The sequence below is a fragment of the Cervus elaphus genome, chromosome 4, assembly GCF_910594005.1.
Source record: "Cervus elaphus chromosome 4, mCerEla1.1, whole genome shotgun sequence".
Classification (NCBI taxonomy): domain Eukaryota; kingdom Metazoa; phylum Chordata; class Mammalia; order Artiodactyla; family Cervidae; genus Cervus; species Cervus elaphus.
The window spans coordinates 61,404,272-61,430,078 of NC_057818.1; the positions used below are offsets into that span (position 1 = coordinate 61,404,272).

The 25,807-nt window shown below is 42.1% G+C and overlaps 1 protein-coding gene across 3 annotated transcripts; it reads right to left on the reverse strand.

The window, feature by feature from the left end:
* Nucleotides 1-1,360: 1,360 nt before the first annotated feature.
* Nucleotides 1,361-25,408, reverse strand: LOC122689551 (zinc finger protein 665-like). 3 transcript variants are annotated; one of them, XM_043896112.1, is made up of 6 exons: nucleotides 25,278-25,408; nucleotides 19,658-19,716; nucleotides 14,168-14,250; nucleotides 8,694-8,820; nucleotides 3,644-4,500; nucleotides 1,361-3,559 (listed from the first exon to the last, which is right to left on the reverse strand). In XM_043896112.1, the coding sequence occupies exons 3-6, from the start codon at nucleotides 14,180-14,182 to the stop codon at nucleotides 2,000-2,002; spliced, it is 2,559 nt and encodes an 852-aa protein (XP_043752047.1). In that variant the 5' UTR covers nucleotides 14,183-14,250; nucleotides 19,658-19,716; nucleotides 25,278-25,408; the 3' UTR covers nucleotides 1,361-1,999. The 3 variants fall into 3 exon arrangements, with proteins under 3 accessions (XP_043752047.1, XP_043752057.1, XP_043752039.1); XM_043896122.1 differs by having other exon boundaries at nucleotides 1,361-3,307; nucleotides 3,560-4,500; XM_043896104.1 differs by having other exon boundaries at nucleotides 1,361-4,500.
* Nucleotides 25,409-25,807: the final 399 nt, after the last annotated feature.

Here is a 25,807-nt window from a genome sequence, read left to right on the forward strand (position 1 = left end):
AACCACAGTGCTTACAAGTGGGAACAAATCAAATTTCATTTACGAGATATACAGAATAATGCTTCCTTAAATGTACAATTGTTGCAAAAGGAAATCCTTGAAACCTTCTCTAAGAGTCTACTCTCTTCCAACATTTGGAAACCTTAGCTGAACAGCTTGCTGCTCAATTATCTGGGTTAGACCCTCGAAGATGGTTTCAAGGCATTACACATAGTACTGGATCTGGAACTATAACGCTGATAATTATCCTGGTGATTATATTGGTAATGTACTGATGCCTTTCAACTAAAATTGTTCAAACTACACAAACTCAATTCGTCAGGGCCTTTTTCACAAAAGTGTCTACAGTCATCCCCAATGAAGAAAAAATAAAAAAGGGGGAACTGTCAGGGGACGTTCAACTTTAAGGGATCCAATATGCTATTTTCTTCTTCTGTGTGCCAATTTCTCAAGGACTCTCTATTCCTTATCAGTTCCTGGAAAACAGGAATGAGCAGAGCTGCACGCAGTTCTCAGGACTGAGATCACGAGATAGGGCACCTCCTTGGATTCCTTTCAGAGACTCCCTTCAGTGAACTTTCACTTAAAGGTAATCTATTGAGTTATGCCCCTCTTACTCAGGATATTGAATGCTTTCTGGCGCTTTGAAGATTATTTGCTTGGCTTTGTTTCTGCTCAATTTTTTTACTGCCTAAAGCTGCCTTGTATGAAGATATAGAAACATGTGGTTCTGCATATAAAGCACCCTTGTTTCACTTGAGACTTGGGTCCCCTGTGTCCTTCTTCTCATCGAATCCAGTCCCCAGGTCCCGGTCTACAAGGACCGTGACAGCTCTGTCTTCATTTTCCACAGATAAGAGTAACTCTTCTTTAATCATACATACAACAGTTATTTCTATCCAATGGAGAACATGACCCTTTTCCTATGCATTGTTCCTAGCACACCATCAGTCCCTGGTCACTGTCCCTCTCCTCCTACGAAAAGCCCAGTCCTTTTAACATCTTGCCTACTCTTCTCAAGGTCAGTTGGTAGAATATTATGTTTTATAACAGGCTGGACTATGTACAGAAGGGCTTCCTGATCCTACTGACCATGATGAGTCATATCTTAGGTTTACATTATTTTCCACCCTCGCTGTTGCTAATTCACACACACTACTGAATTCTGTAACTCAGGCTGTGTGTTTTTCCAGGAAACAAGGATGTGAATGAATCATATCTGATGAAATCGGCCCCTTCATCTCACTGATTCCTTCCCAGAGACCATCATGAAACGTGTGTAGCAAATGCATTTGATCAATGTATTACCAAAGCCAAGCTCTTAGAGCTCACCACACAACAGGCCAATAAACTGAGAGACTATTTGTTGGGCAAGGAATAGTGACTTTATTCAGAAAGCCAAGAGACCAAAAAGATGGTGGATTACTGTCCCAAAGAATCATCTTTGCTGAGTTAGAATTCGGGTTTCTTTTACACAAAAAGATCTATATAGCTTCTCTGCAAATATAGGCTTACTCCAGTGGCTGAGTACCTGAACTAAAGTCATCAGAGAATACATAGAAAAAGGTAAAGGACTAGCCACAACCACTGAGTCTGGGAAGTATGGCTCCACTATGTTCCTATCTTGTGACTTTGGGGTAAGATCCTTGCCACACACTTGACATTGCTGTGTGTTTTCTCCAGGATAAATACTCTGATGCTACTGGCGAGATGTGAGCTGTGAGGATAGGGTTTTTTCTTTCACATTTGTGAAATTGGTGAGGAATCTTTCCAGAATGAATTCATGTTCTACCTGACATGTTCTAACCTGACTAATAAACACATATATATCTGGCTTCTATCCAGTATGAATTTTCCCATGAAGCCTAAGATGTTGCCACACTCATCATATTTGTATGGTTTCTCAGTAGTATGAATTCTCTGACCAAAACTAGGGTGTGAAGTTTGAACTTTGAATTTTGAAGACTTCTACCATATACCACATTCACATAAGTTTCTCTCATGTATGGATTTTCTGATGTTTAGTGAGTGCTGAGACCTGAGTGAAGGATTTTCCACACTCGAAACATTTGAAAGGTTTCTCTATATGTATTCTCCGATGACTTGTAAGGTGTGAATTTCGACTGAAGAACTTGCCACACTCATTACATCTATAAGGTCTCTCTCCAGTATGAATTCTCCAATGAAGGCGAAGATGTGGTTTTTGACCGAAGACTTTTCCACACTCATCACATTTGTAAGGTTTCTCACCAGTATGAACTGTCTGATGACTTAAAAGTGTTGACTTTACACGAAAGGCTTTGCCACACTCATCACATTTGTAAGGTTTTTCTCCAGTATGAACTGTCTGATGCCTTAAAAGGGTTGACTTTGCATGAAAGGCCTTGCCACACTCATCACACTTGTAAGGTTTCTCTCCAGTATGAAATCTCTTATGACTTATGAACTGTGAAGGTTGACTAAAGTGCGTGCCACACTCATTATATTTGTAAGGGTTCTCTCCAGAATGAACCCGTTGATGACCAGCAAGGTGATCACTTCGGCTAAAGACTTTGTCACATATATCACATTTAAATAATTTCTTTCCTGTATGAATTTTCTGATGTCTCATGAGGTTTGAGCTGTCAGTAAAGGCCCTGCCACACTCATCACATTTGTAAGGTTTCTCTCCAGTATGAAGTGTCTGATGCCTTAAAAGGACTGGCTTTACACGAAAGGCCTTGCCACACTCATCACATTTGTAAGGTTTCTCTCCACTATGAACTCTCTGATGCCTTAAAAGGCCTGGCTTTACACGAAAGGCCTTACCACACTCATCACATTTGTAAGGTTTCTCTCCAGTATGAACTCTCTGATGACTTAAAAGGACTGACTTTACACGAAAGGCCTTACCACACTCATCACATTTGTAAGGTTTCTCTCCAGTATGAACTCTCTGATGCCTTAAAAGGACTGACTTCACAGGAAAGGCCTTACCACACTCATCACATTTGTAAGGTTTCTCTCCAGTATGAACTCTCTGATGACTTAAAAGGGTTGACTTTTCACGAAAGGCCTTGCCACACTCATCACATTTGTAAGGTTTCTCTCCAGTATGAACTGTCTGATGCCTTAAAAGGACTGACTTTAGGCAAAAGGCCTTGCCACACTCATCACATCTGTAAGATGTCTCTCCAGTATGAACTTTCTGATGCCTTAAAAGGACTGGCTTTACTCGAAAGGCCTTACCACACTCATCACATTTGTAAGGTTTCTCTCCAGTATGAACTCTCTGATGACTTAAAAGGGTTGACTTGTCACGAGAGGCCTTGCCACACTCATCACATTTGTAAGGTTTCTCTGCAGCATGAAATCTCTTATGACTTATCAACTGTGAAAGCTGACTAAAGTGCTTGCCACACTCATTACATTTGTAAGGTTTTTCTCCAGTATGAACCCTCTGATGACCAGCAAGGTGTGCATTTTGGCTGAAGACTTTGTCACGTATATCACATTTAAATAATTTCTTTCTTGTATGAATTTTCTGATGTTTCCTGAGGTTTGAGCTATCAGTAAAGGCCTTGCCACACTCATCACATTTGTAAGGTTTCTCTCCAGTATGAACTGTCTGATGCCTTAAAAGGATTGACTTTACACGAAAGGCCTTGCCACACTCATCACACTTGTAAGGTTTTTCTCCAGTATGAACCCTCTGATGAACAGCAAGGTATGCATTTTGACTGAAGACTTTGTGACAGATATCACATTTAAATAGTTTCTCTCCTGGATGAATTTTCTGATGTCTCCTGAGGTGTGAGCTATCAGTAAAGGTTTTGCCACACTCACTATATTTGTAACATGTCACTTCAGAATGAATTTTCAAATGACGTGCAAGCTGTGAACTTTGAGCAAACAATTTGTCACCGACTTCATGTTTATGTAGTTTCTCTCTTGTATGGATGGCCTGATGTTTAATGAGGTATGAGTCCTTAAGATAGGCTTTCCCACACTCATCACATTTGTAAGGTTTTTCCCTGTGTGCTTTGAGGTCTTGTGTTATTACTGAAAGATTCCTAAAATCATTCCCATATATATTAGAAACACTGGTTTGGACACAAGGAGGAATTCTTTGAAGTGGTGAAAATGACAAACTGTTGTTGACAGACCTCTCAACCTCATTATATTCAGAAATTGTCCTGCCAGTTTGAAATATCTGCAGTTTTTCCTGAAAGTTAAACCCAAGCCTGTTTCCAAAGGGCTTGATTCCTGCATCCTTTCTATAATGTGAATCTCTTCCATCAGGCACATTTCCATTAAGGCTTACAGGTGTTCCTTTGTGATTTCTTTTGTCATCTCTCCCCTGACACTCAAAGTCACACATGTTTTCCTGACTTTCCAAAAGATGAAAATGTTTGATTTCACAGCTTTCAGATCTTCCCAGCATCAATGTTTGGAATGGTTCTCGTTTATCACTGTTTGCTTTGGGTTGTAAATGCTTGATCACATGTGTAGGAGAGATATCTACAAGATAAAAAGAACCATAGGTACCTGCTCACCATAATTCAAAAATAAATGTTTCATGTTGAATATCTATTGCACCAAAAGTAATATACCAAGTTATGAAACACCACAATGATGACCTTAAGGTTTTAGAAACACTAAAGGAATAGAATTCTTAACATGAGAAAGCATGATAACATAAATTCACCGTTAAAGTAGCCTAGTTTTAAAAACCATATGCCAAACACACTCATATTGGACAATATTATGGCAACTCTCAAAAACAGAGTTAGTTTTCTACCAGGATCCCTAGGAACATATCAATCGACAGTTGTCTCAAATTGAAAAGAAAAATATTACACTATCATTGTATTCTGCATACATACTATACATAAATAAATTCTAAGCAATATATTATATATTGTAACAGTAAATAATCCAAAACCAAGCTAACCCCATTAATAATGAACTATCCATAATTTGTTGTTTACAATTGGAAACAAATGAGAAAATGAAGAAGATGACTAAAACAATTTTTTGGAAACAACAGTTTTCTAAATCTGCTATAGAACTACGTACCCAACAAGAAAAGGCATTTTACAATGTTAACAAGTAGTATGTGTCAGCTGTATTGCAGAATACACGCTAAAAGACCATCATCTGTAAATGACATATTGAGACGTAAAATATTCACCAGTTTTCTAAAGCCAAGAACCAAAGCAATCCCTACCTATGTTGTTGTTCAGTCGCTCAGTTGTGTTTGACTCTTTGTGACCCCGTGGACTGTAGCCCACAGGACTCCTCTGTCCATGGGATTTCCCAGGCAAGAATAATGGAGTGGGTTGCCATTTCCTTCTCCATGGGATCTTCCTGACTCAGGAATCAAACCTGCATCTTCTGCATTAGCAGGTGAATTCTTGACCACTGAGTCACCAAGGAAGGCTAATCCCTAGCCGTGCACTATTCTTAATTACCTGGTTTAATGGCACCAAAGTATAATAAATAGAAAGTGAGTGCTTTGTGTGTTTATTGACTAGGGTCAGACACAGTATTGCTGAAAAATGTAGCAAGTGAAAAGCGTACAAGATATAAAGGAGTTGAGGTTTGACAGAAAACAAAATTCTATAAGCAATTATCTTTCAATTAAAAAATAAATAAAATTTTAAACAGATACAATGTAGATAAAGTCATATATATCATCAAGAACATGACAGAATGTAGATATTACCTTTCTTAAACAAAAGTAAATGTTGGGTATTTACTATAAAACATGCACTAGTGTAAGCCAACTGACAGCACTCATTTGCTTTAAAAGGCTTCAGGTAAATTAACATGTTTTTCTCTAATCAGAGCAGGAGCTATATTCAATTGGCCCACAGAGTGGTAAGAGAACCAGGATATGAATCTGCACCTACAGACTGAGAAAAATTATTTGTAAACATGACCACCCACCGAATGAATAGATTAGGAAATATTAGAAAAAAAAAAATACAAGGAACTTAGAAAATATCAAGGAAAATACAAGACAGAAGTAGTCTCTTTAACTGTTATTCAACCATCCCATCTCGAAATGGTTTGTGAGTCATCATGGATGCACAGAGTGATTGAGGTCATGTCCTGAGAAACTTGTTCAATAAATGACCAGAGATTATCTTTACAGTGAGAGCATGTAGAAGGTGGAGGGATGTGGTAGGTAAGAACAATGTTTCCATCCGTATCAAGGTACTATGTGAGGAATGGTCAGGACTAACAAAGGGCCTGCATGGAGCATAGGGTACACAGCCTGATGTCAGATATCAGCTTGGGGCTGCATGTCTTTGTGAAAATAACTGAGACCGCAAACTAATATACTGACCTGAAAAGAAAAGAACTGCTTCAGCAAGTTTATGGGCATTATACTATGGGTATGGGACAGAAACAGGAGAGATTTTAAAAGTGACTATGTGGTGATATATGATATCACCATATATGTGGTGATATATGTGGTGATATATGGAGAAAGCAGGATAATACCTGTTATACTATTTACAATGTAATGTATCCAACTGTGAATTTTGTACGTTACAATAGAATGCTTATATTCAAGAAAAACACACACAATATTCCAGGATATTGTATAAGAATCTTATTAGCAGAAATCAGAAGGAAAATCCAGGAAAAGCCTATCTAAACCTGGGTTCCTCTGCCAAGTATGACTAACCTCTCTATCGGACATTCATTTCGCTTCTTCTTCCACACATGTTCATCTCAAGATCGAGGAGTATCAAAGAAAAGAAGGGATTGAAATTGACTCTGGAGGACTGTCCCAGTTACAAAAGCCTTTCTGAGGCTTCCAACTCCTTTTTGTAGAAAAAGGCTTTATTCTTCTAGACCTTCCCTGAGTTCCAAAGCGCAGATTCAAACAGTTACTAATACACAAAAGGATCATAAACCATGATCCAGTGCGATTTACTGCAGGGATGTGAGATTTCTCAATATCCACAAGTTATTCAGTATGATACACCATATAACAGTTGAAGACTAAAAACCGTATGATCATCAGTAGATGCAGAAAAGGTTCCGACAAAATTCAAGTGCCACTTACGATAAAAACCTTCAGAAAGTCAGCACAGATGGACCCTACCTCAACATAATTAAGACTGTATATGTCAAACACACAGCTAACATCATACTCAACAGGGAAAAACTGAAATCATTCCCCTTAACACCATGAATAAGACAAGAATGTTCACTAGTGCCACTTCTATTGAACATATTTTTGGAAGTCCTAGCCACAACAATCAGAAAAGAAAAAGAAATAAAAGGAACTTAAGTTAAAAAAAAATAAAGAAGTAAAACTGTCACTATGATGCTACACACAGAAAATCCCGAAGGTGCCACCAGATGACGACTAGACCTCATCATGAACAGAGTAAACTTGCTGGATACAAAATATATAGAAAACTGCTTCATTTCTATACAGTAATAATAATTTATCAGAAAGTGAAATGAATGAAACACAGCCTCCAAAGCCAGAAAATAACCTGGAAAGATGCATCAGGCCCTCGTGATATTTTCTTTCTCATAATCCTAGAACATACTGACCACTCTACTGGATAGCTTCAAGCAGTGACTTTGAACGGAGCAAGAAAATAACATTAAGAATAGTATCTCCATTAGAGTTTTCTGTTACCTAGTAAATCCACTCCACAGAGACTCACCAGAGGCTACCAATTAAACATAGGTGGATTATCACAGCAAGGAAACCAGATAAAATTTCAGATCCTCAGGAATATATTTCAAAGAAATTTAAGAAGTAAAATGATACAAAGTAAGGAGAATGTAACCTTGGGAACAGTTGACATTCCCAGACTGGGTAGAGCAGCACAAGAGTAAAAACAATACAACACGAAGGTCAGACATTACAGGATCTTGAGATGGGACCATGCGTCTGACCTACAGATGGCAAGCTAAGAGCCCGCGAGATTCACATATGCTCCCCTTGTCGGATCTAGGATCAAAAAGACGACCTCTCTACCACTCTCCTTACATCTTCCTAAGTAACAACCACAGAGGATCCAATCCACCAGCTTGTCCCACTCCTAACCAGAAAAAAACAGCCCTTTTGAGATACTGGTTTTTCTTTATACGTTGTATCTTTGGCTATTTTTACATCACTCCCCATTGTCTAGAGCTTTCTCTCGTGCTCCAATGTGGAGATAATATTCAGATCAGAAACAGAAATTCTGGGACTCCACTGGTGATCCAGTGGTTAAGATGCTACACTTCCAATGCAGGGGGTTCAGGTGTGAATCTTACTCAGAGAGCTAAGATCCCACATGCAGAATGGTGCAGCCAAAAAAAAGTAAACAATCAAGCAAAAACAAACAAAAAGAAATAGACATTCAGGGTTATCAGAAGAAAGAAATCTAAAGTGCTGTGGATTTTTTTAAACACTGAGTCAAAAGTCAAAAGGTACAAAATAGGAAATCGGGTTTCTTGCTGTTTTTCTTTTAACATTTGCCAGTGAGCTTTGGACATAATTAAGCTTTTGGGACAACCTCAGATGTGACATGAGACAGACACAGCATCTGAAAAGGGTCAGTTTAACCTTGTGAAGCTGTGTCATACCCAAGTCACCAGAACTCTCAGATGAAAGACATCAGGGCCTCCCAAGGGGCACACAGGGAAAATGCAGATACCCAACGGCAGCTCTGGAAGGAAGTCATCCTCACCCACAGACAGCAGGTTCCTGTAGGTCTCCAGCATCACATCCCTGTACAAGGCCCTCTGAGCAGGGTCCAGGAATTCCCACTCCTCCTGAGTGAATTTGATGGCCACATCCTCAGAGGTCAGTTGTTCCTGAAATGAAACCACATGTCACCAAAAGGGCCATGAAAAGTTCTCATTTTCATGCAAAAGAGAAAGGATAGTAAGAAGGAGTAAGGGCTAAGAATTGACTGGATTGAAGTATGTGTTCTAACAGATCCATGCAGGGGTATCTGAAGAAATTATGGATCTCTAATTTTAATTTCTTATGCTTTTTCATAAGACCTTATGAGATCCTCCAATTAATATGGACTTTTCAACACTGTTCAAAATTCATGAACTATATATAAATAAACCTCAACACTGTATTGGCTATACAGAAGTGTCAGGTATTACGTTGGACCCAGTGAGTGTAATTCATTATCCAGATGAGGTACAGCATGAGTGGTGTCTTCAGAGATGATGAGGCCACAGCACTTTTAATGGAAAGGTCAAAATTTTCAGTTATGACGTTGAGAACAGCAGCAAAGACCCAAAGTGTTTGAAGGGTTTCTGTTGCTCTAAATTACTGTAGTATTACTCTAAACATTAAGCAAGTAAGTTACAGACAAGAACCTGTCATCAATATAATAGCTCATTGAAGAACGATCTGTTCCCACCTTACAGAAGAAAAACCGTGTCATAGACACTTTGAGAAACTCGACTCAGATCACGAAGGTTAGAAATGTTACACGAAGCACCTGAACTCAGAGACTTGGGCTCAGCAACTGAAGCGTAAGTATCTAACAGTTAAGTAATATGGAGAACATTAAAAGTCCTTTGACACAGGGCTCCTAAAGAAAACTTGAAAGAAGTCCAAGGTGAGCCTCCTCCCTGCCCCTCTGTCTTCTCTGCAGGGGCAGCAGCTCTCAGGCCCCGGGCCTTCATCCCCTGAAAATGGACGCCTGCGCCGAATTCCTCTCCACCCCCTCCCTGATCGGGAGAACCTCCGCCTGCTGAGTGATCACTGTCCGCGGTGGTGAAGGACCGGAGACACTGACCGATGAGGGCCACGGCAGCGTGGCAGCCCCGGGTCCCAGGACCATCTCACTCATTCCTAGCCGCAGCTTCCAAACCAGCGCCATTTCACGGGGCTCTGACACAGAAGCCAAGTGCCCTGGAGCTGGAGCGGCCAGAGCAGGGGAGGCTGGGTCCAGGGCTGGAGGTGGGACCGTGTGCGGGAGCGTCATCACTGCTACCCAGGAACCCTTCTCTGAAACAGTAGCTCGTCTGCGCCGTGGGCTTGGCCCTCTCAAAGGCCATGGGGCTCTTTGGCCTGATGGTGGTCTAGCTCATCTTCCTCACGACGTGAAGGAGCTGCTTCCACCTCCCACAGTTCTTTCTCCTGTGTCTGCCCTGTGTGTTCCCTTTCCTGTAACTCCCCAGGCAGCCTGGGGAAAGTGGTGGGCTCAGGGTTTGACAGAAGGAAAGCAAATAAATATTGTATTAATGTGAAGGAAAAAAAAAAGTCCAAGCTGAACAATGTGGAATGGCATGAAGGTCATTAGAGAAATGGATACAGAAACACAACTGTTAGCAACTTACTACTTAAAACACTAACAGGATTGTTTAGAAAATTTCAAGGCCACAGATTATACTGATAACATAATTTCAATTGAAAAAAAAAAACATAATATGTAGCTTTTAAATCAAGATGTCTTCTATCTAAACCACAGACTTGCACATGAATGCATACATATCTATAAAAAGTTAACTGAAAAAATAAAAAATAAAAAATTAACTGAAATGAGAGGATTTGTCTCTTGACAGATTTTTTGGACAATTTTACATCATCCTTTTATTCACATGTATTTCAGCATCTTTCAGATGATAAAAATGTATACTTTGTACTCAGTTGAGTTTGTCAACAGGATTCTATACTAGCCTACCAAAAGAAAACTGGTAAAAACATTTAAAAAAAAAAAAAGAGAATTTGAACTCAATTCGTAATAAAATTACCATATACAAAAATACAAATACAATTTGATCCATTTAAATTTACATAGTGAGGCATTAACAGAAGCCAAAGACTTTCTTTCCTTTTTTTCCATTAATAAAACAGTGATTTGAAATTAGAAGAGTCATTAGATTATGACAAAAAAAAATTATCACAAGAGTAAAGTAAAAAAACTTCTTGAAGAATTAAAAATCATGGCAAAAGAGAATATAGAAAAAAATATATTCATTAAGCAAGACTATCTCAAGAAACATCAGGATGGGAAGGAAACATTCAATACATTCCTTCTGAAATTACACTGGCATGAAAGGAGCTGTCCAGGGTGCCTGTCTTTCACCAGGATAGGATGCCCATGAGCAGGGGCCACTAGAAGAAGTAACAGGAGGAAAAACACAGGGCAAGAGACACAGAGTTTGTCAGAGAGTTGAAACTGGTAGTACTCACTAACCTAAGGACATGGAAAGGTGAAAAGGGAAAGGATGCAAAAAGACAGTCCATCCTAAAGAGAGTAGGGGAGACTGTTATATCAGACAAAATAAACTGAAGAAAAAACAAGTGCAATGAGATAAATATTATAGAATGATAAAATGGTCAATCTACCAAAAAGCTGTAAGAAGTAAAAATATATATACATCTAACATTAGATATCTCAGACAAATGAAGCAAACATTAAGGGAAAGGAAGACAGAAATAGTGAAACAGGAATAGTATGGGATTTCAATGCCCAGGTTGAACAAGCATGTACACATCACATGGCCCAACAAAAGCATAAAATACATACATCTCAAGGACATATAAAACATTCTCAATGAGAGACCACATGTTAGGCCACAATTAACAATTTTAAGAGACTGATGCTATAAAAGTATCTTCCCCAACAACAATGAAATAAACACAAGAATAAAAGAAAATTCCCCAAATGTGGCCATTAAACAACTTACTCTTACACCACAAATGGGTCTAAGACAAAAATCACATGGAAAATTTTAAATATGTGGATGAAAACGAAAAGACAACAGTACAAAATTTATAACACACAAAGACTGTATTAAAAGAAAGTCTGAACTGTTAAATGCTTACAGTATAAAAGAGAAAAGATCTTAAATCTGAAATCTATTGCTAGACCTCTAGCAAGTAGAAAACGGAAAACAAACTAAACTCAAGTTTAGCAGAAGGAAACAGGTAAATAAGAAAGATTAAACCAGAGAAAATAGAAAGTAGAAAAATATAAAAATCAACAAACCAAGAGTTGATGTTTTGAAAAAACTGTATAGGAAAACCCCCACCTAGACTAAGGAAAAGAGAAAAACAGACTCAAATAACTAAAAACAGATATGAAACAGGAGTGATTACAACTGAGGTCAAAGAAAGTTTCTAGAGATAAGGAAGTATTATGACCAATAATGCCTACAAATGACAGAATACAGGAGATACTGGCAAATTCTCAGAAACATACAAAGTATTTTACTTACTAAGAAATTAAAAAATCAAGAAGTGTTCAAAGTGAAAGTGTTAGCCACTGAGTCATGTCTGACACTTTGTGACCTCACCAACTGTAGCCCACAAGGCTCCTCTGTCCATGGAATTTCTCCAGACAACAATACCGGACTAACCTGCCATTCCTTTCTCCAGGGAATCTTCCCACCCAGGGATAGAACCTGGGTCTCCTGCACTGCAGGCAGATTCTTTATGATATGAGTCACCAGGGAAGCCCATTGTAACTAGAGAGATTTAAAAAGTAGTCAGAAACCTCTAAGAAAAATATGGGACCAAATTCTACCAAATATTTACAAATAATTACCACTGATCCTGCTAATTCTATGGAGCAAGCATGATTCTAATAGTTTGCTGATTTCCGAAAGACACAAGAAAGGAAAACTGGAAACCAATGCCCCTGACGAATACTCATGCAAAACTAAAATACCTGCAAACCAACTTCAACACATATTAAAACGATCTGGAGAAACAGACATAGAGAACAGACGGAGGGGGGAGGGGAGGAAGGAGAGGGTGAGGTGTATGGAGAGAGTAACTTGGAAACTTACATCACCATATGTAAAGTAGAGAGCCAATGGGAATTTGCTGAATGACTTAGGGAGCTCCAACAGGGGCTCTCTAACAGCCTACAGGGGTGGGATAGGGAGGAAGATGGGAGGGAGGGGACATATGTATACCTATGGCTGATTCATGTTGGTATTTGGCAGAAAACAACAACCTCTGTAAAGCAATTATCCTTCACTTAAAATAATTTAAATAAATAAATAAAAAGATCTGACACCATGACCAAGTGGGTTTTATTCACATAAGGCGAGACGTCAACATACAAAAATCAATTAATATGACACAATACATTAACATACTAAAGGGAAGAAAAAAACAGGATCATCTCGATGCAGGAAAAAACCATTCGACAAAAATTTGACAACCCTTCAAGATGGAACACTCAACAAGCTACAAACAATAAATTATACCAACGTCAACATAAGAAATGCCATTATGAAAAGAGCACAGCAATGGGGAAAGAATGAAAGCTTTTCCTCTGAGGTCCAGATGGCAAGGATGCACACTTTGCACTACAGTTCAACAAAGCACTGAAACCCCTGGAGCAGTTAGATGAGAAAAAGAAATCAAAGGTCCCCAAATTGAAAAAGAATTCAATTTATCTTCTTTCCCACATGACAAAGTTTCACAGGTAAAACTCATAAAGATTACAAAAGAAACATGCTATATCAAAAAGGATTCTTTAATAACCACACAAAGGGTCAATCAACCAATTAACTCATTATCAAAGCTGCCATGGCAATCTTTGTAGAAGCAGAATAAAACATGGTGAAAGTCACAGAACTATTCAAAGAGCAAACAGCAACACTCCTGAAGAAGGAAGATAGAGGTCTTTCTATTTCAAAACCTATTACAAGGTAATCAAGGTGATGTAGTACTGGTATACAAACAGACAAATAAACCAACTGAACAGAACACAGTACTCAGAAATAATGCTTTGTGTATATGTAAGGTATATTCACAAGGATGTCAAGATACACAAAAGGGAAAGGACAGTCTCAATTGATCTGATTCCCAGATTTTACCAGCTATTGTGCATATTAATACCTGATTTTCATGGGCAGTTTCCTTACCCCGGTTGACAGAGCAGACAGCACATCCAGAGGGGCCCTAAGCAATCCCTGCTGCCCAACAGCACTGAGACCCCGTCTCCAACCCATGGGTGAGAAGCCCTGCCCAGGACGGTGCCCAGGGGAGCCTCCTCACAAGGGCCAGGTCACCGGCTCATGGGGACACGGGATCTAAGTGGAGACGACAGGCCCTGCGGGAAGGGCCCGGGTGAGTGTGCGTGTACAGGAGTCAGACAGGACACTCCAGAGTCAGACACGATTAGCGAGTCCAGAGAAGGGCATTTCAGGAAGGACAGGCTGAATATGACCTCACCTGAGAAAGAGCCATGCCTGACTCCTTTTCTGTCCTCTTCCTCAACTTCAGGGCTTCCTCAGGCAACACAAGTCTTCAGAGGTCTATCATGAAAGTGAAAACATGCTGTTTAATGCTTAGAGTCAACACATCCCCTTCCTGAGCCCCAACCACACACACAGGGAAGCCCTCACCATGAGGAACACACAGTCCCCTGTGCCCACTGTCTCAGGAGGGACTCAGGACAGGCAACTCCCACAGAGAGACCAACACAGGACTTTCCCACACTTTCCCTGGGATCACACTCCCCTCCTGGTGAGGACTCAGCACACACCGGCTGGGGGCACCTCCGCTGACCAGGCATTCTCCTTCAGGTCACACCGAAGGCCCTGATCCATCCCCACTCAGAACAGAGCACCCCCTCCTCAGCCCAGATCTCAGCCCTCAGGAATGAGAGGACTCACAGTCCTGATGCTCAGTGAGGGATCCAGACTGGAATGAACTGGGGCATCTTAAACATTCTCGAGCTGTGGACCAACACAAACTACCTGAACGGGAATCTCGGGTCAGAGGGTACAAGACATGGGTACGCAAAATGCCTCATCAATGAAACGTGAAGCCTGGACTGAACACCACTCAGAGGAGAGAAGCATCCCCCAACTCTCCTTTTCTTTCCCAGCCTTACTCAGGTGTAACTAACAAAAATGCTGTAAATGTACTGTGTACAAAGTGAACATGTGATAGATTCATACACTGAATAATTATTATAGTCGAGTAAGTTACACTTCCACCTATGAGTACACTGTATTATTTCTCTCTGGGTGAATTTCAAATATATAGAAACACTACAGGCAGCATGCATTACCTCAGATCCCCAGAACTTACTTAGTTTACAACTGAAAATCTCTACTCTTTGACTAACAGTGCCCCATTTCCCCCTCCACCCAGCTCCTGGTAACAGCCTTATTACTCGATGGCTCTATGAGTTTGACAATTCTAGTTTCCACATACAGTATCTGTCCTCCTTTGTCAGTCTTATTTAACTTGGCATAATGTTTTCTAGGTTCATTCATTTTGGCCTAAATGCAGGATCCTTCATTTTTAAACTTATACATGGAGAAAAATAGTTCAGGAACATACAGTATATAATAAATATTTCTATACCACACTTTTGTTACCTATTCTTTGGTCAAGAGACATTTGGCCTGTGTCTATGCCTTGGCTTTGCAAATCCAGTCACACTCATGGGACTGCAGACATTTCCCTGAAAAACTGATCACTTTCCTTTTGGATATCTGTCAGAAATGGGTTTGACAGACTGTAGGTCTTTTTATGTGAATTGCTTAAGGAATTTCCATGATCTTTTCCAACACAGCAGTACCATTTACATTACCACCAACAGTGCAGGTAAGATTCCGTGTGTTCTGTACTGTGCCTGTGTGTGTGCTTATTTTGGGAGGGACAGTAGTGGATAACAGAGAACCCAGCACTGGCCTGGCAGCAAGAGAGTTGCAGCTGCATCTTCTAGAGGACGAGCCTCCAGGCTGCAGATCACTGTGGCATCGCTGCCCTCTCATTTATCGGAGCCTTCTTCCCCTACGTTACAGGACTTTATGACTCTTCTCAGGTTGGGCCCAGAGAGCCCTACCGAGCAGGACCACCTTATAACAAGCATTCTGAGATCTTAACCTTAGTACTCTTAATTTCCCAGCGGAACTCAAACAAGCTTACAAACTTTCATGGTCTCCAACAGTGTCTCCACAAAGCCCATAATGAGCCTCGAACCCTCTTATACCAACACAAAGCATTCCAAGCCCTAATAACTCATGCATGAGACAAAATACAAAAGAGGACACCCAAGGATCCACAGACACAAGACACCATATTTTCATTTACAGTGAGTGATCCAGGTCAAACATGGAAATCTCCAAAGACTGTGAAAAAGAGGGATAATTCCAATGATGCACATGGCCCAGTGAGACCTCAGCATCTTCCATGGAAACACTCCAGATTCTCGTGGTATCTTTCCAAATGCACATGAAACTTTCTTCACCGGCAACCCCAAGTACACAATGATACCAAAGTTGATGCAAAGAACGACCTGAGATGTTCCCTGTTACTCTACAGTGCCTGCCTGCTAAAAGAGCCAACAAAAGCCAGTGAGTGGAGTGGATGATGGGGGCACCTGATAGAACCAGCCCAAGCCCAAGGCTCCCAGCCTCCTGCACCCACAGGTGTCTGTGGCATCAGCCCAGGCCACAGTTCTAACAGTGGAAAAGACTTCTCTGGGCCCAATTCTACGTCTTTCATTGTTGCTCACATGTGGTCATGAGTTGTCCAATCAAACCTGTGCAGGCAAATCTCAGCCTCAGTATTGCTGTCCCAGGGAATATGAGCTAAAGCATTAGAACAGCTCAAACCATTCCATGTCGGTTCTCCAACAAACCCACTTCCAGGTTCTCCAGCCTGAACTGAGACATTCTTTTCCAACAGATCCACACACCCCTTGTCCCTGTAACTACACCTGGGATGGGTGCACACTCCATTCACTGGCCTCACCTTGATGCCCCCAAGTGCTGACACAAGCCTCCTGCAGACCCCACCAGGCTCCCTCCGCTTTCCCCATTTGTCTACCTCTCCTCCCTGCATGACTGGACTAAGCAAGACTAAAGTGCACAGGGGCCTTTGGCAAAGGGGATCACAAGAGGAGTGCACACGAGCTACCACCCAAAGGACACTCACATTCAGGATGAAAATCAAGAAACTGGCCCTCCTGGGAAAGTCGGCCACCACCTGGGGACATTATGGAGTCCAGGTGCAAAGGCATTTGAGATGAGGAAGTCTCAAATCAAGGGTCTCCAGGCCTCACTATCTCCTGTTCTTACCACCCACACCTACTGGGAAGATATTCTAGCTCCTGGGGGGCGGGGAGGGGGGGGCAACATCTCCTTCCTGCCCCGTTAGGTTTTGGATTTCTGCTCATCCTCAGCGCTCTGAAATCACAATCGCTGACACTGAGCATAGGAACTCCTAGATGGCAAAGCTGCTGTCCACGATGGTGACTGGTCCCTGGATGGACAGAGCTTATCTGGGGGCTGCAGCAGATTAAACTCAGCAGACTAAACATGGGGACATCTTAGTCCACTGCTTGAGGACACCAGTTCTGTAGGGCTTTTCAGGATTTCCTATATTTCTTGGCTCTTCTTTTGAGTAATTAAGTAGTCACATGGGGTAAAGATCAATTACAGCTAAACTGTCTAGAACATGGGAAATATCTTCATCACCTGCCCTGTTCTCTTGGTCTTCCCTGAGGATTATTCAGCCCAACCCATAGTCCTGTCATCTAAAGACATTTCCAGGATCAGGTACTGCACCCACGCTGGGAAGAAGAGGAACACTATCAGCCCTAAAAAGAGGGGAACCAGGAAGGACTCAAAATAACCCATGAAGAAGGGCAAGAATCTCTGCTGATGGCAACTGATACAGAGGCAATAAACCTGGGGAACATGAGAGAGACAGTTAGGAGCGGATGGGGAACCTCTCTGAGCCTAGACTTGAAGGGAGACAAAGGGCCTGAGCCAGGGTGACTTGAAGGTGAGAAAAGAACTACAATGTCAGACAGAAAAGGTTCTGGTATTTGGAAACAGAGAAAAGGTAAATGAGACCACGACAGGCTGAACCGTGAGCAGATGGTCAGCTCCCAGGATGAGGCTGGAGACACTGACAGGGCCCTGAGCTTGACAGAGGGCTGTGGAGCCACAGCGAGGAGTCAAGCTTCTGTCCCAAGAACAAATGAAAGCCAGTGGAGGTCTGAACGTCACGACATGAAAAAAAATCTCCCTTCAGATTTAGCCTTATTCATAGAAGTCATCTGATTCTGAGCCTGTGATCCTGCCTCCATCCTACAGTTTTCCTTTTCTTTTTTCATTTAGGGAGGACTGAGATCTATTTAAAATTCTAATTACCACCAGACACTCCCTCCAAACCAGAACTGCCACACACAGACACACAGCCAATTTGGCTAGTCATTTCAGGGGTCAGTGCTGCTCACGCTCAAGTCTAGTCCTGTCTCTGGTCGAGTTTCCGGTCTAGTCTCTCATCTCCATGGTACAAGTGGGCTCCCTCAGGCCCAGAGAGAAGCCGTTTATGAGAAGATCTGAGTTGAGTGAAGAGAACCGGGTAGAACTGAATAATGAAATGGGAGGCTGAAGGGCAAGTGGGCCAAGTTTGTCCTTGTTGCCCATCCCATTTAACAACAGGAACATCTGTCATGTATCTGAGCAAAAGAAACTCTTCTTTCAAGATTGGGTCAAACTGATACGAAGCAGGTAATTCTTTATTATAAGATTGCAGTAAAATATTTTAAAAATACAGAATTGCAGACATCTAGCCACTGGTACAAAACACATTGTAAGGGGTCAGCTTAGAAATAGGATCTGAGCAATGTTTTTCATCATGAAGAGACAGGCTCTGTTGGAAGGTTCCAGGTCAATCCAGCCCATCCTTCCTCATTTGCACAGAAAAGTCAAAAACGGACCTGAAGGAAACATCTTCATATCACCTCACAGCTCACTTTTTTCACTGATCATAGAAAATGGAGAAAACAGACCATTAGACTAACCAGTTAAACTAGGTGTTTTTTTTTTCTTTTTTCTTTTTTGTTGAAAGGAAAGAATGAAGCATTTTGTTGGTTTTATCACGTTAAATGTTCTTTTATTTTCCCATTTCTCAAAGAAATGCCTTTAATTTCACAAGATCTAATGTCATACCTCTGTTATTCTCTGGTAAAGAGCTGAGACCAGAAATATCCATTTGTGTGTGCACAGTAAACACATACACACAATCCATGTCTTTGGTACAACCACAGTTGAAAATATGTCTATTTTATTACACGATGTCCCATACATAAAACCCCCCAAGATGTATTTCTCTTTGAGTTCAGAGAAAGGGAGGGGAGGTGATCTTTGCTAATTAACTTTATTTTTACAGTTTCCTCATTTTTATTTTTTAATTATTTTAATTGGAGGATAATTACTTTATAATATTGTGATGGTTTTTGCCATACATCAAGATGAATTCGACATGTGTCCCCCCATCCTGAACCCCCTTCCACCTCTCTCCTCACCCGATCTCTCTGGGTTGTTCCAGAGCACTGGCTTTGGGTGCCCTGCTTCGTGCATCGAACTTGCACTGATCATTCTATTTTAATATGGTAGTATACATGTTTCAATGCTATTTTCTCAATTCATCCCACCCTCGCCTTCTCCCACTGAGTCCAAAAGTCTGCTCTTTACATCTATGTCTCCCTTTGTTGCCCTGCATGTAGGATCGTTGGTACCGTCTTTCTAAGTTCCACATATATGCATTAAGATACAGTATTTGTCTTTCTCTTCTGACTTATTTCACTCTGTATAATAGGCACTACGTTCATCTACCTCATTAGAACTGATAAACGAGGTGACATTTTTGCTACGCATGGCATAAAATAGTCTAAGATGATTTACTACTTACCAAAGAAAATTTCAAATGTACGAGATGAAGGGAAGAAAGCGCTCAGGCAAGGAAAGAATCTGAAAAAAATTTGAAAAAAAAGAATTGTGAATTATTTTTAATTTAAAAATCTGGTGTCAAAGTTTAAAAAAACAGAGAATAATCATATTTACAAAAGGGTGATTAAGACTAGAATACTGGAAACTAAAAACGCTTAATTCTGAAGATAAAAATGATTACAGACACTGAATGAATTAGGACCTATTCCAAGCTACAAAAAGCACTATACATAAAGGAAGGAGAAAATGTGAATCCATTAAAAAAAAAAAATGCTTTAAAAATGCTACCCAATAGTGATACAGTGGATAAGAATCTGCCTGACAATGCAGGGGACATGGGTTCTATCTCTGGTTCAGGAAGATCTCACAAGTACAAACAACTAAGCCTGTGCACAACTACTGAGCCTGTGCTTTAGAACCTGGGAGCCACAACTCCTGAGCCCACCGCACAGAACCGAAGACAGCACAGCCAAAAAAAATTAATAAAAAAAAAAAAGCTACCACAGAGTGACAGAGTCAGTCATTTCTTGCCCCAGGTCTATTCTTCCTGGACATCGATAGGAAGAGAAGGAAAAGCCAGGAAAAGAGAAGAGGGTCACTCAGAAGTCAGTGAATCAAGCCACTGCCCCAGGCTCAACAGGGTTTGCAAATGAAAGCCATCTTCTGCCACAAGTATTAAAAAAAAGACACAAGCCTTGTAGACAGGAGTTTTGAAATTCTCATCCTCCTCTGTAGAACTAAAATCGTCTGTATCCAAACAACTGGCCACACCTGGATCGAGCTTACCCCTCTGTTCACCTATCTCCCTTATTTCATCTGGGTCTCTGGGTCTCTTTTTCTCCCCCTCTGCCCTCCTGTTCCTGTCCTATTTCCTCCCTCACACGTGTCCTGTCCCAGGCTGCTGCAATTCGTTCCCCCTCTCTCCAATCTTCCTGAGTCTTTCAAAAACCCAAACCTGTGTCTGCCTCCTCCCCCATTTCAGCTCCCTCTTTGCGCTCCAGATTACTCCCCTTCTCAAACCGGGTGAAAACACAACTCGGGACTGTAACCCAAGAGGCCTGGACTCAAACCCAGCCAAAACCCAGTTAGGGACTCTCCACCTCTGATGTCCCTCATCACCCGTCGCCTCCCCGCTCCCATCACTGATACAGGGCAACTCTCCCTATGCTGTTCTCCAATCCCTGGAGATCTGGCTTTCTAATTTATTAATACTTCTCTATTTTACCCACTTGGCTATTTTCAAGGCTTAACCTCTTTGACTTGACTATCCCTTTGCAATCCCTCAGCCATTCTCAGAGTTCGCGTTGGTTCTCCCTGACGCTTTTCTCCTCAGTTTCAGTTATTTCTCTCAGTCCTTCTGACTCTGCTTCTCCTGATCCTCCCGCCTTCTGTATTTACTGAGTGGGCGACAGAAGGAGACGCCCCCGGAGCGGAAGAGCACTTTTTCTGACCGAGTTGAATTGACATGGAACAGCACTGGCTGTCACATGGCTGGCCCAGGTCACCTACCTACGCGGGGTGAGGGGACGGGCTGACAGGAAAGGGGGGCCCTGCGGGGCACAAGGAGCGGCCTAGGAGACGCGAGGACAGAGGGGCTGGGAGGGAAGGGGTCTCAGGAGCGGGGCGGGCTCTCCCGAATCCCGGGACCGGGGAGAGGGCGCGGCCTCTCCGGGAGCGGCGGCGACGGGCTCTGCCTCCAGCGGTAGGGAAGGCGACGCGGCGGAGCGCGACTCTAACTCGGGAGAGAGGGCTGTACTTGGTGAGGCCAGAGGTAAAAAAAGGTTTTAAGCAGGAAAATGTCGCCAGAGGCGGTGGCTACGCGGACCGAGGACCGAAACCGCCTCAGAAACTCTTAAAACCCAAACGAAAGGATAACTGGGCCGCAATGGCAGCGACAGCGTTTATTCGGGGCCGAGCACCGGGCGCCAGGGTTTTCAGGTCGCTGACAATTGTCACACCCTGAGGACGAGTGAGCCGGAGGGGTAGTACCCTAGAAGGAACCTTAGGCGCCGCTCGGGGACCTCGGCTCCGCGCTCTCCAACTTCCGGGTCCGTGTGAAAGGGCTTTTGGTAATAGAGCCGCGGCTTCCGACGAGGGGCGGGGCGCGGACGGGGGCGGGGCCTAATACCTTGACAGGATTAAGTTACATCTGTAACACTGCTCAGGTAAAAGCTTCAAGTTATGTCAGAAGCAAGATACTTCCTCTTAAGACTAAAAGGGTTTATTCTCAATAAAAAGCTGTTTTTCACAGCATGTTGTGCTCAGATCCTGCTAGTGAGGCTGAAGCAATTCAGGGATCTGGGAACTTGGGCAGTTTTAAGAAACAAGAATGGGACTAGTCTCTATATTACAAATACAAAACTCTCCCTGGGTAGAAATGGGCTATTCCCTACTGACACCCTACAAAACAGTAAACTCAGCATAGTGCTGAGTTTAACAATCTCAGGGTCAGTACCTGGGTGTCTGAGATGGAGGACTTGAGGGATGTGATCATTTGGGTCACTAACCAAAGCCTTAAAAAGAGCAAGACACTTTAAATGATTATAAACTGTGTTATTGTTTCTTTTATCCAACGTGTTTTAATTATTGCCCTGTCTAAACCCAACTCTCTAAACAGTGACATAAAGGGGGTTGTATAAGCAACTCTTTCGATGACAAATATCATTGTGTAAGTTTAAGCTACAGAGGAAAATTAACTGATATGTACACTGTGAAACGATTAGCACAATAAGTTTACCTAGCATTCATAATTTTGTATAGATAACCTAAAAAGAGAAAGCAAAATAGGGGAAAAAAACATTTCTTTTTCCTTTGATGAGAACTGCATTATTCTTTACAATGCTCTATCCTATACTTTGGAGGAAGTGCTTTGTCGCCCAGGTGTGTCAGATTCTTTGTGACCCCATGGACCGCGGCCTGTCAGGCTCCGTTGTCCATGGGACTCTCCAGGCCAGAATACTTGAGTGGGTTGCCATGCCCTCCTCCATGGGATCTTCCCAACCCAGGGATCGAACCCAGGTCTTGTGCATTGCAGGCGAATTCTTTACTGTCTGAGCCACCAGGGAAGCCTGACTGTTAAGTATCTTTCCCAAAAACTTGTTTAGGAAATTACACTAAACTAAATAATATCCATAATGTAATTTCAAATTGATTATATGTTCAGTATGAACAGAATTAGAATTGTTCACTTTCTATTTGCAAATTGTAATATATTTTAGGTCTTTATTTTCTAAAGCGATGACAAATCTAGACAGCATATTAAAAAGGAGAGACATTACTTTGCCCACAAAGGTCTGTATAGTAAAGTGATGGTTTTTCCAGTAGTCATGTATGGATATGAGAGCTGGACCATAAAGAAGGCTGAGTGGTAAAGAACTGATGCTTTTGAACTGTGGTGTTGGAAAGACTCTGGAGAGTCCCTTGGACTGCAAGGAGATCAAACCAGTCAATCCTAAAGGAGATCAATCCTGAATATTCACTGGAAGGGTTGATGTTGAAGCTGAAGCTCCAATACTTCGGTCACCTGATGTGAAGAGCCGACTCATTAGAAGAGACCCTGATGCTGGGAAAGATTCAAAGTGGGAGAAGAAGGGGACGACAGAGAATGAGTTGGTTGAATGGCATCATCAACTCAATGGACATGAGCTTGAGCAAGCTCTGGGAGAAGGTGAAGGACAGGGAAGCCTGGCATGCTGCCGTCCATGTGGTTGCAAAGAGTCAGACATGACTGTCCAAGTGAACGACAACAGCGTTCTCTCAAATGTGGGTAACAAAGTCTGAAAAATACAGTCTTCCGAAGATTTGGGACTTATGGATGAACGCCATACCCCCATCAAACCATGGGATCTAATCATTTTCAGAACATTCAAAAACTGCAGATTATATGCTATTTTCAAAAATACATGTCAAAATATATCTATCTTAGCAATATCTTCTTAGATGCACTTCTAGTAGCCAACTCCCACACTAAGGTTTGTTTCAGAGCAGGCTGTTTGATACGAAATCTCGTAGGCATTCTTTTTCTTATAGCTGAGTCAAAATCCTCAGCATGATCAGAAGCTCCCATCACTAGGACCTGGCACCTGGGATCCGTATCCAGTCCATCACAAAGACTCATAAACCGAGCTTTCATCATGGCTAGGCTCCACGGTCAGAAACTGAACATTCTCATGATCAGATTGCTCAAGTCCTAATACCTGAACTCAACGTAAAGGTTTTCCACACTCATTGCATTTGGCAGGTGTAGCTCCAATATGTTCCCCAACTTGTGATCTTTGGGTAAAAGCCTTGCCACACACTTTACATCTGTGTGCTTTCTCTTCACGATAAATATTCTGCCATCTAGTGATAAATGAACAATAACATGAAGCCTCAGCATATTCACTGCAATTTAACTCATGAAGTATTTCGTACGTCTAAGGCACAACCTAAAAGCTTCAAAATTCAGTACATTAGTACTGCTTGGTGCAGTACAAACAACTGGATTACTGGTGCAAGGGGGACCAATGAGAAAAGGTTGCTCACATTCCTGGGACTGGTGATGAACTTTTTTAGAATAAGTAGATTTTCAACGGCCTGACCACATTCAACATCATTTGTTCTCAATCCAGTGTGAATATTCTCATGAAGCATAAGATATGAACCACTGCCGAAAGCACTGCAACCTCAATTGTATTTTCAAGGGCTCTCACCTCTGTACATCATCTGATGGCAAGTTAGGCTTGAAAGTACACTGAAGAATTTACCACACTCATTACATTTCTAACGTTTCTTTTCATTGGAAAAGACCCTGATGCTGGGAAAGATGGAAGGCAGGCGGAAAAGAGGATGAGATGGTTGGATGTCATCACGGACTCAATGGACAGGAGTTTGAGCAAGTCCTGGTGATGGTGAAGGGCAGGAATCCTGCCTCCTTCAGTCCATAGGGTCGCTCAGAGTCCGAGAGGACTGAGTGACTTAACGACAGCCCACTCCAGTATTCTTGCCTGGGAAATCCCACGGACACAGGAGCCTGGCGGGCTACAGTCCATGGGGAGCTCAAAGAGATCTGACTGAGCACTGTGACCATTTTATATTTCTCTTTGATTCTAATGCTCATACAAGTAACCAGCATCTCTAAAACTAACCTGCTAAAATGAAGTCTTTGTGGTCAATTTCCTACCACGGTCATATAAAACAGAAAAGTACAGTAATACGCCTCCCTAACACCCGAGAAAGAACTTCAGCTCCAGCACCAGTCCCAAAGCAGAAATTCGAAACTAGTTCCTGAACACGTGATTTGATACTTATAAAATCATCAAGTGCCATGTCAAAATTAAAATGACCTTTTCCTTATAAATTACTACATATTTCGTGCACTGTATGTGTTACCTCAGGATCTTACCTCGACAGGAAATCAGACCCTGGGCCTCTCACAGCAACTACTGAACTTATTTCGGCTGGAGGAAGGGGTCGGGGAATAGGGAGGTGCGAAGTGACTGGAGACCACGGATAGGGAGGAGAGGGGACCCCACAGGCGCAGCTTAACAACAAAAACAAAAACAAACAAGTACCTCAGGTTCCCAATGGTCGGCCGCACCTACCAAGTCTGGCCTTCAGGAATTTGCTGCAGAATGGCTTGCATCTAAGCGGAAACCGGAAACTCCTCAGCCTTTGGTATCAGAACAGGGAGGGGCGGAGCGTAGGACACAAGCCTGCGCCTGGGAGTGTCAGGGGCGGGGCCGAGCGGACACCTGCTGTGTTCTTCCTTTGGGTTCCCAAGTACCTTGCCAAGGTTTGGAAGTACTTGAGGGTCTTTCCCGTCTTGTATTGCATCATGGATTCCTCATAACTGTAACAGTTTTAAAGTAAAAACTTAATATTCTGTGGGATAATTGCGTTGGAAAGTAAGGTTTCCTCAAAACAGGATTCCTGCTGATGAGGCTGAAGCAGTTCAGCCTGGGAACTGAAACCTGGTGTGGTGGCCGGGCTGGCGGTCGGTAGGGGTGGGTGGGGGTTGATGTGCGGTGGTGGCTGGACCCAGAAATATTCCTGCAATTCGAATTAATTTAAGTAGTTTAAGTACACAAGAACTGTCTTTGTGTAGGTATGACAAGCTGGAATGTGAATCACA